A 13916-nucleotide genomic window follows, 5' to 3' on the forward strand; every position below is an offset into this window, starting at 1 on the left:
GCCACCTTCAGTCTTTTCCTATTAAGGACAATATTTTTGCAGTCACTATGACTTTAACTTCTTAAACTTGAAAAGTTAGCACTCCTTGTGTTCAAAATTCATGTGGAAGGTAAAGCATGGGTCACTACTAGTTTCACAGTGGCAGGTACATCGGCCATAAAACAAAGATTTGGCTTCATCAAAAAGTTGGTAAATATTTTTGAAACTCACAGCTGGAAAATGGAGTGTTCTGAACTGTTTGACAGAGTACCTTGCAATGGATTGTATGTTTCAGTTTAGTACTGGGTTTTGTTCCTCACATATTTGCCAACCATTTTTTATTTAAACTCTTCCAAACCTTTCTGAGAGCTCGTGAAGTGCAAATGCTTCTGTGTATTTCCTCTGATATCTGACACCTCACCTCTTGCCCTTTTCCCTTTCACACCCTCCTGCTAATATTGGGATTTATATGTTTTGCCAACCTCAACCCCGGGCCTCTTCCAAACCCTTCCCACATATAAAGAACCCAGCTGCTGCTTTCCTTAGATTGACAGAGTTTTGGCACACCGTGGAGTTGAACAACATTTGGCACAATCTTTACTTGCGTCTGAAAATGAAAGCAGTCTGGCTTTAGCAAAGATGAGATACAATTTTCTGTAAAAGAAACTTTTTAAATAGAAGCAAAGTAGCAACAGATAATGTCAGAATTTGCAGCTGCAAAATCTGACAGAGGTAGATGCCCTCCTGGAATTTGTTAGTTGTGTTTGTCTGCACTCACCTTTGGTCCAAAATCCAGCAAAGAGTGTTAATCATATGGCAAAATCTCCCAATGAAATAATTTGGGTTTATATTGGTTAACAATGGTTGGATTTTATCCATTGTATTTATTTTATTTTTATAAGCATTTCAATACTTCTATAGTATCACAGACGCTTGTACATAGATTCCTATGGCATTTAGGCAAGTACATAGGAATAACAATGACTACTCTAACAGATGTTTTCAGCTCATTGAAAAATGGAATTTTCTCTGTGATAAAATTTTACAGTATTTATTTTTCTATTGAGAAAATGCAATTTCTCCACAACTCAAGTACTTCTTTTGGGAAATGCAATCTCCCTACAGCTTTCAAACTATGTCTCATTCATCATGTGACAAAATGATAAAAATTGGTTTGAGTTTCCTGTGTCTGTTTGAAAGAACCATATTCACCAGAACGAATATTGTTTGTTTGTTTTTTAATGACTGTCTTCTATTTTCTTTAGAACACAGGATGTTCTGCATGCAAAGTACTTCTGTTCTACTTCTGAATACTCTACCCTCTCCATGTAATTGGACAGATATGTATCCAACTTAGTTGAGTATGAACATCTAATTTTAATTCTATTACAGAGCTGAGTGTCCTTCACTCTTCTTTGAAGAGTCTTTACAGCACCATAGAACCGTATATGTAACTGAACCTCTGCCAAGCATTTTTTTGCTACTAATGGCAGCCTTGGAAACTAGCCATGTGCTTTCAAAGGGCCACTCCCTAGTAGCAGAGAATTGTATGGATACATCTGTCCATATAATTTTGTGTTTTATGGCTGGAAGCCATTTATACTATTAGCTTTGTATAGAGTACGTCAACATAATTGTGCACTTTTATATACACAAATGCAAACGGACATCAGAAAATAGATACTCATATGCTCTATTGTGCTTTACCAACAATAGAAGTTTTCAGTTACATGTATTCTTTATAATACATGACATTATTTATCATTAAAGTATTTTTGTGTGGTATGGGCTAAATGTGTGGAAATTAGTTTCTGAGAATATCTGTGAATTGTGCATGTGTTCAAATCATATCATTTGCTTTGTTAAAAAAATTCAAATCAGAAAGTGAAATCAAATGCTTACTTCGAAGGGCAGCTCTGCTAGCTCAAGGTTTCCAGACAAATCAAGTTTTTCCAGATTTTCACAGTCTCCCAGTTCTGGAGGAATTGTCTTCAAACGGTTAAAACTCACATTGAGTTCTTTCAGGTTTTTTAAACAACCTGTAAAACAAATAACTAAAATCAGCCAGCTAATATAACAGAAAGTATGCAGTTAATGGGGGGAGGGCAGAACTGATACAATTTCGGGCATTTAAAAATAATATCAATAACTTCACAGAGAAGGCAACCTCTTGACATATTCTCTTTTAAAAGTATACACAAACGCAAAACCCTTACAGTATATGGACAAGACTGGAATCCAGTAGCACCTTAAAAACCAACTGGATTTCAGAAGAAGGGAGCTCTGTCTCTCAAAAGCTCATACTCTGGAAATCTTGTTGGTGTTTAAGGTGCTTAACTCAAGCTAGAGAACGAAACCTCCTAATAACCAGTCGTTATCCAGGGAGCCTCAGCTCAAGGAGGCAGGAATTGGGGTTATAATAAAACACCCTATAACGTGTATTGACTTCTCATTTTAGTCATGCATTACACTCACCACATATAGAATACAATTGTTGTGTACATATAGTTACAAAGTCCAGTCCCAAAACTTATTTTTGTATGTCTGTCCTTTCTATTTTGTAGGTTGCCTTTTGCAGAACGTACGTTTTGTTTCATAATTGGTCTCTTGCGGAATGTACAGAGTCCTTCGGCATGAGGTCTAAAGAAGCAGCTTGTTTTCCTCCGATGAGATGGAACAGAGGCGTCACTTCAAAGGAGTTGGCTATGAGCTTTGCCAGCCCTGTTTGTTTCAGCTCGTTTCGAGTCTCATCTTCCTATGGCCAATATTTAATTCCTTCCAGTAAACCTTTTTCCAAATACAGTCTCCAGTGCAATCATTTGTGAATGGGGTCAATTCATTTGTGAATGGCACTACCCTCCTGAAACTATCTTACAATATATGTTATTCTGAAACTACAGATGTCTATGATGCTTTCAAATGCATGCATTGCAGAATGTCATGGTGGACAAAGCCAACTTTTTCTGTTCCAGTAATTCAACATATGAAGCCTGTCCATGGTTTCATCTCACTCTACAGGTAGGAAAATACAAATGGAAAAGCCACAAGCTTTTCTATTTGCATAGAGTTTTTACTTGCATAGCAAGTAAAACTCTACTTCACCTTCACTAGCACCCTTCCCCTTGCTTGCCCTCATTTCCTCCTTCATCCCTCCCAGCTCATGGTTTCCCGCCTTTCATATCCCCACATCCTTTCCCCACTTCTCCTTACAACCTCAACTTCTTTCCCCAGCTCTGCTCTCTTACTTCTTTCTTTTTTAAGGGAAACAAAATTTGAATACAGTTTTGGGTAGCCAGCCACATCATCAGTCTAATGTGGCATCTGTGTACACTGTTGTTTTCCCCATGATGTTTACATACGCACCGACATCACATTTTATTTTTGTAGTTTATAGATTTTTCTGCAAACTTGGAGACTGCCCCACATTTGTAGAAACACCCCTGCACGCATGGTCCCCTTGTACATTTTTTTAATCTGCAGGATGGGGCCATCATGGGAATTTAATATTTGATGAAATTTTGGTAAACTCTTTTTTGTGTCATGAGGCAAAACCACTAATTTTTTCCTGGATTCTGAGGAAATTTAACTCAATCCCATTCAAAGAGCATGATTGGGCCAGTATGTCCTCAAAATTGACTACTATTTGATTACAGATATACAAACGCAAAACTTTTTAGTTTTGGTACTTGAGTAGAGAATCATGGGGAAGTTAGGAAACTACAAATGTTATGAGCCACTGTTGCAAAGCATTGAAAGAAGCAACCAGTACAGAGCATCTTACTGATGGTAATTCCTGCTGTATACTTATATTATTATTCTTGGATTTTTTTCTTCCAGCAAAGTCGCAAAAGTTCTCTAACCAGAACAATGACATGATGTAAGGAAGCAAGAAGGGCCAACCTAAAAGTGGCAGTTGTCTGGCGCCCGCCACAGCCTCCCCTTCGCCTACCCCCGGCCAGGCCCTGCCAAGGTAAGATGGGCCAGGGGGGGCGGGGGGGCAGTTGCCTGGGGGCCGCGGGCGGGCGCCGGACAGCAGTCCTCAAACAAAGAAACATCAAGAGCAGATTACAATGAGAGATTGGTGAGTTCATTCGTAAATTCAGAAAAATGTACCCCAGCACCAGCAGGGCTGAATACAGACGTAGGATTCTTATTTCACTGCAGTTGTTAATTTCTGCTCTACTCAAGCTGTACTTGAGACCCAATTTGGTGTAGTGGTTAAGAGCGGTACAACCCTAATCTGGAGAACCGGGTTTGATTCTCCACTCCTCCACTTGAAGCCAGCTGGGTGACCTTGGGTCAGTCACAGCTCTTCCAGAACTCTCTCAGCCCCACCCACCTCACAGAGTGATTGTTGTGGGCAGGGCTTTTTTCTGGGAAAAGACGTGGTGGAACTCAGTGGGGGATCTGAGGACTGCACAATGATGTCACTTTGGGTAGGCTGGAACAAGGGGGAGTTTTTTAAAGTTTAAATCGCCCTTGGCAAAAATGGTCACATGGCCAGTGGCCCCACCCCCTGATCTCCAGACAGAGGGGAGTTTAGATTGCCCTCCGTGCCGCTTCAGCAGCGTGGAGGGCAATCTAAACTCCCCTCTGTCTGGAGATAAGGGGGCAGGGCCACTGGCCATGTGACCATTTTCAAGAGGTGCTGGAACTCTGTTCTACCACTTTCCTGCTGAAAAAACCCCTGGTTGTGGGGATAATAATAATATACTTATATAAGTGGTCCTGAAGGGTGGTATATAAATCAAAAGTTGTTATTGTTGTGGGGACTTCCTGTTTGGGATCCATGGAGGTCTAACGCAGCTCCACTTGCGGAGCTGACCGGACTGCCGTTTTAACCGGCCGGCGGGGTGAAAATAGCCCGCGGCCGACTGCTCTCAGGCGGGGAGCAGGCAAAGAACGCTCAAGACCCTAGGGTGAGCTAGATCTCGGACGAGGGGGGGCTCTATACAACGAGTCTCCCCCCGATCCTTGAGGTCCCACCTTGCGACGGGTCGGCTATAATCTCTGCGGCAGTTTTGGGGCCAATTCGGCTGGCATAAGACCTACATACCCAAGCATCGATTGGGGGAAGAAGCTGAGAGGAGAACTTAAAATCGAAACAGCGATTACAACCCGAGAAAAGTGAAGAGAAGGTAAAGATCATTATCTTCTGAGACGGGACAGATTGATAAAAACAAAGAGGAAAAAAAGTAGATTTTTAAACTGCAACAGACTAGTGAAAAGGAGGGGAAGACTCGGCAGGAATTGAATTTAAAAAGAGACTAAGTTTAAAGAAGTTATTAAAGAAATGGGACTATTGTTTTGAATACCTGTGGCTTTGGAGCTGTGAGAAAAAGACACCATCGCGAGATCTGCTGTGGGAAGACGGGAGACAGGAAGTGCGTAATAACAATAGAGTGGCTGGAGAGAAGCGGCCCTTGCTGGAGGGCAGGAAGTAGGGAATCGCCATTTTTGAAAAGGGAAGGGTCGCGGCTTCAGCGGAAGAGGAAGTAGGCCATCTTGGATTACAAAATCATAGAGAAACCATAGAGAAAAGACGCCCGACATTTTGGACTCTTTAAAATTTAATTTCTATAAGAAGACCGGGACATTTAAAATAGAAAAACGTTAAATTTTACGCCACGGAGTTAAGGAAGAGAGCGGATTCGTGGGAGCGAGCTAAAGCAAGCCCCACGATGTCAAAAAAAGAGTGGCAATCGGCAATAGAAAACCTGGATAAAAACCTGGACAAAAAACTTTTAGATATGATTAAAGAACTTAAGGACACGAAATTGGAGCTGATAAAAAAGGTTAAAGAGGTTACACAGACAGTAAAATCGGAGCTGTCAGAAGTGAAAAAAGGTATGGAAACAATACGAAGTGAATTACAAGGAACGCAGCAGAGAGTTAAAACAGTAGAAGACGCGATGGAGAATTTAGCAGACACGCAACAAACAGAGATGAGATTGGTGAAGGGGAGAATGTCAGTTGCAGAAACTAAACATATGGAGAAGCAGCTACGTTTTCGTGGCTTGCCAGAAGTGGAAGGAAAGTCAGCGCAAGAACAGATGACTGAGGTGTTGGCTGAGTACCTGGGGAAGGAGGAGGAGGAAGTTGTGGCTATCCTAGATGTGGCATACCGTGTGAATTCGAGAATAGCAACCCAGAGGAAACTACCAAGAGATGTGATTGTGCAGTTTACAACACGAAATATGAAAGAGAGGATTGTGACAAAACAGTTTCAAGATCCATTGGAGATTGATGGCAAGACGATTATTATAATGAAGGAACTGCCCAGATCAGTGTTACTGGACCGGAAAAAATATAAAGTGCTAATTCAGATTTTGAAGGACATGAAAATCAGGTACAGATGGGAGTTACCGGAAGGAGTGTCCTTTGAGTTTGGAGGGGCCAAAAAACGCATCAGATCTGAGCGAGAGATGGAGCAATTTATTAAGGACAATGAAAAAGACTTACCAACAAGATCATGAGTATGGAGTGTAAAGTATTATCTTGGAATGTAAATGGACTAAACTCACCGAATAAGAGGAAAAATACTTTTCACTGGCTACTAAAACAAAAATGTGACATTGTTTGTTTGCAAGAGACCCATATCAGAAAGCAGGATGTAAAATATTTAAAATCTGGAAAATTGGGCAAAGAATATGTAGCGGCCTCCAACAAGAAAAAAAGAGGAGTGGTGTTGTATATAAAAGAGGAGCTACAGCCAAAATTTGTTATGAGAGATGTGGAAGCTAGATTTGTAGCAGTGGAATGTATTTGGAATTTAAAGAGAGTGTTGGTAGTCGGACTTTATGCACCTAACGGTGCAAAAGAAAGCTTCTTTGAGGATTTAAGGAAGCATTTAGACGATCTTGCATACGACCAGATAATTCTTGCTGGAGACTTCAATGGAGTGACAGACTTGGAACTAGACAAAAAGACTACAACGGCACAAAAGAAAAGAGGACTATTACCAAAGCTTTTTTTTGAGTTGATTCAACAAGAGACTCTTGAAGATGTATGGAGGAGAGAATATCCTAAAAGCAGACAGTTTACTTTTTATTCTGCAAGGGCATTCTACATTATCAAGAATTGATATGATCTGGGCCTCAAAAGACTTAGCATTATGGACTAAGGAGGTAGAAATAATGCCTATGGTAGGCTCAGATCACAACCCAATTATGTGGAAATTTGGAAAAAAGAGAAAAAGGAAAGCATGGAGAATAAATGAGGACTTGTTACAGGAAAGAGAGAATATGGAAATACTGAGAAGAGAGACAAAGTTTTTTATACAATACAACGTGAATAAAGAAGTACCAACCAATAAAGTTTGGGATGCTTACAAGGCGGTTGTAAGGGGCATACTAATGGACTTAAATGGTAGAGCAAGAAAGAAGAAAGAGGAGAAAAGACAAGAGATTGAGGAGAAAATAAAAGCCAAAGAAATACAGCTAAAAAAGAGACCAGGGAAAAAGAAGGTATACCAGGAAATTAAAATACTTCAAGAACAGCTAACAGCAATGAGCAATAAAGAATTGGAGTGGAATCTCAAAAGACTGAATCAAAAAGCGTTTGAGGGTGCTAATAAACCTGGGAAGTACCTGGCATGGCAATTGAAGAAGAAAAGGGAAAAGAAGATAATAAATAAAATTTGCGAAGATAACAAAACGTATTTGGAGCAGGCTACCATTAGTAGAGCCTTTTATAAATTTTACGCTAAGCTGTATAATAAAAAAGAAGTAAACAAAGAATCAATAGCGTCATATTTGGAGAAAACCAAACTTCCAGAAATCTCGGAAGCTTGGAGAAATAAGTTGAATAGTGAAGTAACTGACGAGGAAATAAGTAAGGCAATACAATCTGCAAATCTAGGAAAGGCGCCAGGGCCAGATGGACTTACGGCTAAATTCTATAAGACAATGGCTAATGAACTGGCACCATTCCTAAAAGAGGTGATGAATGGGGTTTTAAGGGATCAAAGGATTCCAGAAACTTGGAGTGAAGCGAATATATCATTGATCCCAAAAGAGGGCCAAGACCTGACTAATGTGAAAAATTATAGACCTATATCGCTACTCAACAATGACTATAAAATTTTTGCGAAGATATTGGCGGAGAGATTGAAGGGGTGGCTCTCGGAAGTCATAGAGGAGGAACAAGCAGGCTTTTTGCCAGACAGACAAATAAGAGACAACTTAAGGACAGTGATCAATGCTATTGAATATTATGACAAGCGTTGTGACAAAGAGGTTGGTTTCTTCTTTGTTGACGCTGAAAAAGCGTTTGACAATTTAAACTGGGACTTTATGTTTGCCACTATGGAAAAGCTACAATTGGGAGAAAGATTCATCAGAGCAATTAAGGAAATTTATAGAGACCAGACTGCAGCAATTGTGGTGAATGATGAATTGACCAAGAAATTGACGATAAGTAAAGGAACAAGACAAGGTTGCCCGTTATCTCCATTGTTGTTCATTTTAGTATTGGAGATTCTGATGATACAAATACGTCAAGATGATGAAATTCGTGGAATAAAAATAAAGGACTATTCATATAAGGTCAGAGCATTTGCGGATGACATAATGTTAATTGTAGAGGACCCATTGGAGAACATGCCAAGAGTGATAGATAAGATCAAGGAGTTTGGAGACTTGGCAGGTTTCTTCATTAACAAAAAGAAGTCAAAGATATTATGCAAAAATATGACTAAGCAGAAACAACAATTGTTAATGGAAACAACGGATTGTGAAGTAACAAGTAAAGTGAAATATTTGGGAGTCGAATTAACTGCAAAGAACATAGATCTATTCAAAAACAATTATGAAAAACTATGGACTCAGATAGAGAGAGACTTGATTAAATGGAATAGATTGAATTTGTCATGGTTGGGCAGGATTGCAGCAGTTAAGATGAATGTGTTACCAAGAGTAATGTTTTTGCTACAGACAATACCAATCATCAGAGACTCCAAACAATTTGAAAAATGGCAGAGGAAAATATCAGATTTTGTTTGGGCAGGCAAGAAGCCTCGAGTGAAAGTGAAAGTTTTACAAGATGCAAAGGAAAGAGGCGGAATGCAACTGCCCAATCTGAGACTTTATCATGATGCAATCTGCCTAGTTTGGTTGAAAGAATGGATGACATTAAAGAACAAGAAACTATTAGCCCTAGAGGGATATAAAAAAATATTTGGATGGCATGCATATTTATGGCATGACAAAGTAAAGGTCAACTCGATGTTCCTGCATCACTTTGTTCGGAGAAGTCTATACATAATCTGGAAGAAGTACAGAATTTATCTACAAGAAGGAACCCCTTTGTGGGTGGTTCCATATGAGGTGATAGACCCGAGAGCTGTTGATAATGAACAACAATGTTTAACGTATAAAGAAATAACTAAAACTGAAGCATCCAAACTTAGAATAAAGACACAAGAGGAACTATCACCTAACTACGATTGGTTCCAGTATAGACAGATCAGAGACTTATATAATTCGGACTCTGTAAAGGGAGGTATACGAATAGAGAATTCGGAACTAGAGCAGACCCTTCTTAAAGAAGATAAGAAAAGAATATCCAAGGTATACCAAGTACTGTTGAAGTGGTATACCGAGGATGAGATAGTTAAAACACAAATGGTGAAATGGGCTATAAACTTTAATAAAGAAATAACAATGGAGGCATGGGAATACTTGTGGAAAACTACAATGAAGACAACGACATGTATTAATATCAAAGAGAACATTTATAAAATGATCTATCGTTGGTACATGACACCAAAGAAGATTGCGCTAGGGAATTTGAATACTTCTAATAAATGCTGGAAATGTAAGAAGCATGAGGGCTCCCTCTATCATATGTGGTGGTCGTGTGAGGTAGCCAGGCAGTACTGGGGGGAAATAATAAGAGAAATGAGTGAAATTTTACAATTTCAAATTAATAAGAACCCAGAACTCCTGCTACTGAACTTGGGAATGGAGGGAATTCCAGCCCAACACAGGACGTTGACATTTTATATGACAGCAGCAGCTAGACTTTTGTATGCGCAAAAATGGAAAGTACAAGAAGTGCCAACTATTGAAGATTGGACTTACAAATTGCTGTATATGGCTGAAATGGACAAGATGACAAGAAAATTGAGAGATCTGGACTCAGGGCAGTTCAACACAGACTGGGAGAAGCTGAAACAATACCTGGAGAAGAAATGGGAGGTGGGAGGAAAACTGTGGCAGTTTGAGAACTACTGAAGTATTGAAGTAGAGGGGGGAGACTTTACCGGGGGGAGAAGAGATAAATGTGAATTAATAAGCAGTCAGATTACTAGATTAACATATATATAGATATATATAGGTTAACAAACAGAACATAGAGAAAATAATTAATTATAAGGACTAAATATAAGGAGCGATTAACTAACAATATTTTCTTTTTTTTCTGACAAGTTTTGTACCAAACTGAATGTCTGAAGATATAGATGGGTCAAATTGATTGACTACGTGAGGAGAGATATATAGAACTATTATAAAAAGATAGAATGAGTAATATATATAGAGAATAAGTCAAATTGTTTGATATAAACGAACGTATGATCTATATGGTTTATGATATATAGAAATACCTGAAATTGAAAAATTGGGATAAATTGTTTATCTAAGATGGAAACAAAGGCTTACAGTTTGGGCATATAATGTTAAAAATAGTTAAGGATGTACTGCTTAGAATAATGGAGAATATATATTTGTTTTAGATAGAGGAAGCTAATAAAAGTAAGGGAAAGGGGACAAAGGGTTGGAAAGCTGTTGGAAGTCAACAAAAAGGGGGGGGGAAAGGGAGGGGGTTAGAGATGAAAAAATTGGGGAAAATTGAATGTAAATGTGGAAATAATGGATTCTAACCCAATAAAAAATTTTCAAAAAAAAAAAAAAAGTTGTTATTGTTGTTATTAACATTGTACCTTTACATCCCGATTCCCTTCTTTGCTTTGCTCCCCCCCACCCCCAAGTTCTTTCATGAAGAAGGGAGCTTTGACTCTGGAAAGCTTATATCCTGAAAATTGTGTTGGTCTCTAAGGTGCACTGGACTCAAATCCTGCTATCCTATTGCAAACCAACATAGTTACCAACCTGAAACTATGTATCAGACAAGCTTAACATTAATAGGTAGTATTTGCATGTGTATATTCAAAGAAAAAAGGTATCCCAGGTAGGTATGGCTAATGTGCTTATTATAAAAGCATTGCAAAGAACGTGACGTATTATTTGAGATAATTTAGAACTAGTCTAGTCATTCACAATTAATTGGTTTTAAATCAAAGCATTCTGGCATATGTGGGCTGTGACTCTGAATATCCCCCACTACAAAAGAAAGAATATAAATTAAAGAATTAAACAACATCTTTTTGTGCCTTCAGAGCAGAGGCAGTTAAGCAGTAATGAAATCCAGTTTCCTTGGTAATTTCATGCCTGAGAATATTTTACTTTTAATTAGTAGCTACAGTGCCATCCCAGTCACTCCTAAGCCACAATTTAGTCTCATTTTATTTCTTTTTTAAAAACAAAAATAATTATTAAACACATTAAAACTAGTAATTAAACCGCAGCTTTTCATTTTAATAGGCAATGGTTGTTATCATTATGGAAACGCAACTTCCTGATATAGAAAAGCTGTACTAGAGTTCCTAAGTGGCTGTTAAGAAACCTATAAGTAGAGGTAATCATAACACCAGTTTCGTAACCTAAAGCCTCTTTGGAAGACAGAGATCCTTTGTGGCAGTTGTCATTACTTCGGACCTGCTATGATGACATGCTACAATCTATCTTACTCAATGATGTCAGCGAGGGAAGTGAAAGGTCAACATGATTTTAAAAAAAAAATCATAAATACACATAAATCCAAATGGCATTTATGGACAGACATGGAACCTCAGAAGCAGAACTGGAGTCTCAAGCTGTGCAAATCTTGGTTAGAAATAGGTAATGCAAATGAGATGTGCAATTCAAGGCTAAGTAACAAGTGATACAAAAAAATACAAGAAGCTAATACATATGAAAGACTAGCTTGATACCTGTGCTTTGCTATGGAATTTTAACTTTTTAAAAAATATTTAACTATATTTTTGCTGGACCCATGATCTTGTGCACACACAAAATACGTGTGCATCATCATGCGAGTGTGCACGCGTGCTTTGCTGTGGGCTGATTTTGGCCTCAAACAATTGGCCCACTGCAAAGTGCAGGAGTGCTTTCTGGGCAACGCAATGACATCACTCCCAGGAATGACATCATCGTGCTGCCCCAGGAGTGCCCCCAGGAGGCCTGTTCCTGTGCCTTCCTCCCCCACTGGCCAGGTAAGTGGAGGTGGGGGTGGAGGGTGAGAGCGGAGGAATAGGATCCCTATTCATCAATCGTCACCAGGGGAATGGGATCCCTATTTGGGAACAACTTTCTGTAGATATGAACGGAGAACTTAATAGCATTGTGTTCACTCTTCTCAACTGGTGCAACAACATTTACATCTCACACCAAGTCTCAAGCCCAGCTCAGAATCAAGTCCAGAGTTGCCACACCTCTAGTTGGCTTTGTGATGAACTGGCCCAACGCACACTCATTTATGATGTCTAGAAAGCTGGTTTCTATGGCATCAATGTAAAGGAGTTGAAGACACCCAGTATTACAAGTGACCCTTTGGTCACTTCCTATATTTCCCTCTGCATCTTGAGATCTGCCTCCTAGTTTTAATCAGGGAAGCAATAGTACATCCCCCACCTTAAGAAACTCTTAGGGCCCAGTATCTCCACCTGTAGTAGTCCTGTGGGGGAGATTCTTCCCTTAACATTTTTTAACTTATTTTACTCTATGCTCTCTCTAATATGCAAAGCAACACCACCCCTAACGTGTTGCTCCCTGTCCTGTCTATAGAGTTTATATCCAGGGATAACAGTTTCTGAAATACCACCATATCTATGTCATTTATGGGAGCACTTCAGTTCCCTGATCTTGGTTTGGAGAGATTTAACATTGGTGTACAGGTACCTGTACCTTGTTTCACACTCTAAGGCTCCCCACTTTCCTTGGCCTCCTTTACTGCTCTGCTCTCATTCTCAAGCTCTAGCCCTCTCCCACCAATATTTTCACAAGAATTTACCAGACTATCCTTTCAGGATGAGTCATTCTGAGCCAGAGGCTCTCCAGCTGCTGCTCGCTTCTCCCCAGAAGATAGTTTACAAGATGCTTTTTGATGTTGTGCAGCAGACTTGATCAAGTGGAGAGCAAGTAAATGGCAAGTGAACAGGGAGGAATACACGTGAGTCTGTTCACTTGCCAGGCAAGTGTAATTCGTCACTTGTAGCTTGGCTCTAAGTCCTAGTGAAGACCTGTACAAATAATATATTTGTCTCGTCCCAGAAAGTCACCCAGTTACTAACAAAAATAAACCTTTCCTCTTGGTACCACTTTCTCATTCATGCACTGAGACCCCTAATCTGTGCCTGATTAGCTAGCCCTGCAGGTGGAACAGATAGCAATTCTGAAAATGCTACCTTTTTGGCCTTTAGCCTTCTATCTAGCAATCTAAATTTTCCTCCAGGATCTCACAACTACATTTCCAAATGCCATTGGTGCCACTGTGTACCATGATCACTAACTCCTCGTCCACATGAGATATCAGCCTATTTAGACAGTGCATGGTGCTCACTGCCTTCCCACTAGGCAAGTCACCATGCAGTCAAAACACCCATCACACTTCCCACCTTCTATATTCCTAATGATTGAATCTCCCACCACCCAAAGCCCACCAACACCTGTTACCAGAACTGCTCTTTATTGTAATGGGGAATTAGCTATAGCAGTCTGTAACTTTAATATTAAGCGAGGATCATAACCTATGTATACGGAGGTCCCGATCCCAGACACTCTAGTGAAAAAGAGGCAGACAAGGAGTAAGGTCCAAAC

The 13916-nt window shown here is 39.6% G+C and overlaps 1 protein-coding gene across 1 annotated transcript in view; it reads right to left on the minus strand.

Annotated features, from left to right (window-relative positions):
* LRRC2 (leucine rich repeat containing 2) overlaps positions 1 to 13916 on the minus strand; it is a 141308-nt gene that overhangs the window by 53204 nt on the left and 74188 nt on the right. The window contains exon 5 of the mRNA XM_054986922.1: positions 1882 to 2018. Within this exon, the coding sequence (XP_054842897.1) occupies positions 1882 to 2018 (137 nt within the window). The remainder of the gene's footprint in view (positions 1 to 1881; positions 2019 to 13916) is intronic.

The sequence above is a fragment of the Eublepharis macularius genome, chromosome 8 (genome assembly GCF_028583425.1).
Source record: "Eublepharis macularius isolate TG4126 chromosome 8, MPM_Emac_v1.0, whole genome shotgun sequence".
NCBI classification, from domain to species: Eukaryota; Metazoa; Chordata; class Lepidosauria; order Squamata; family Eublepharidae; genus Eublepharis; species Eublepharis macularius.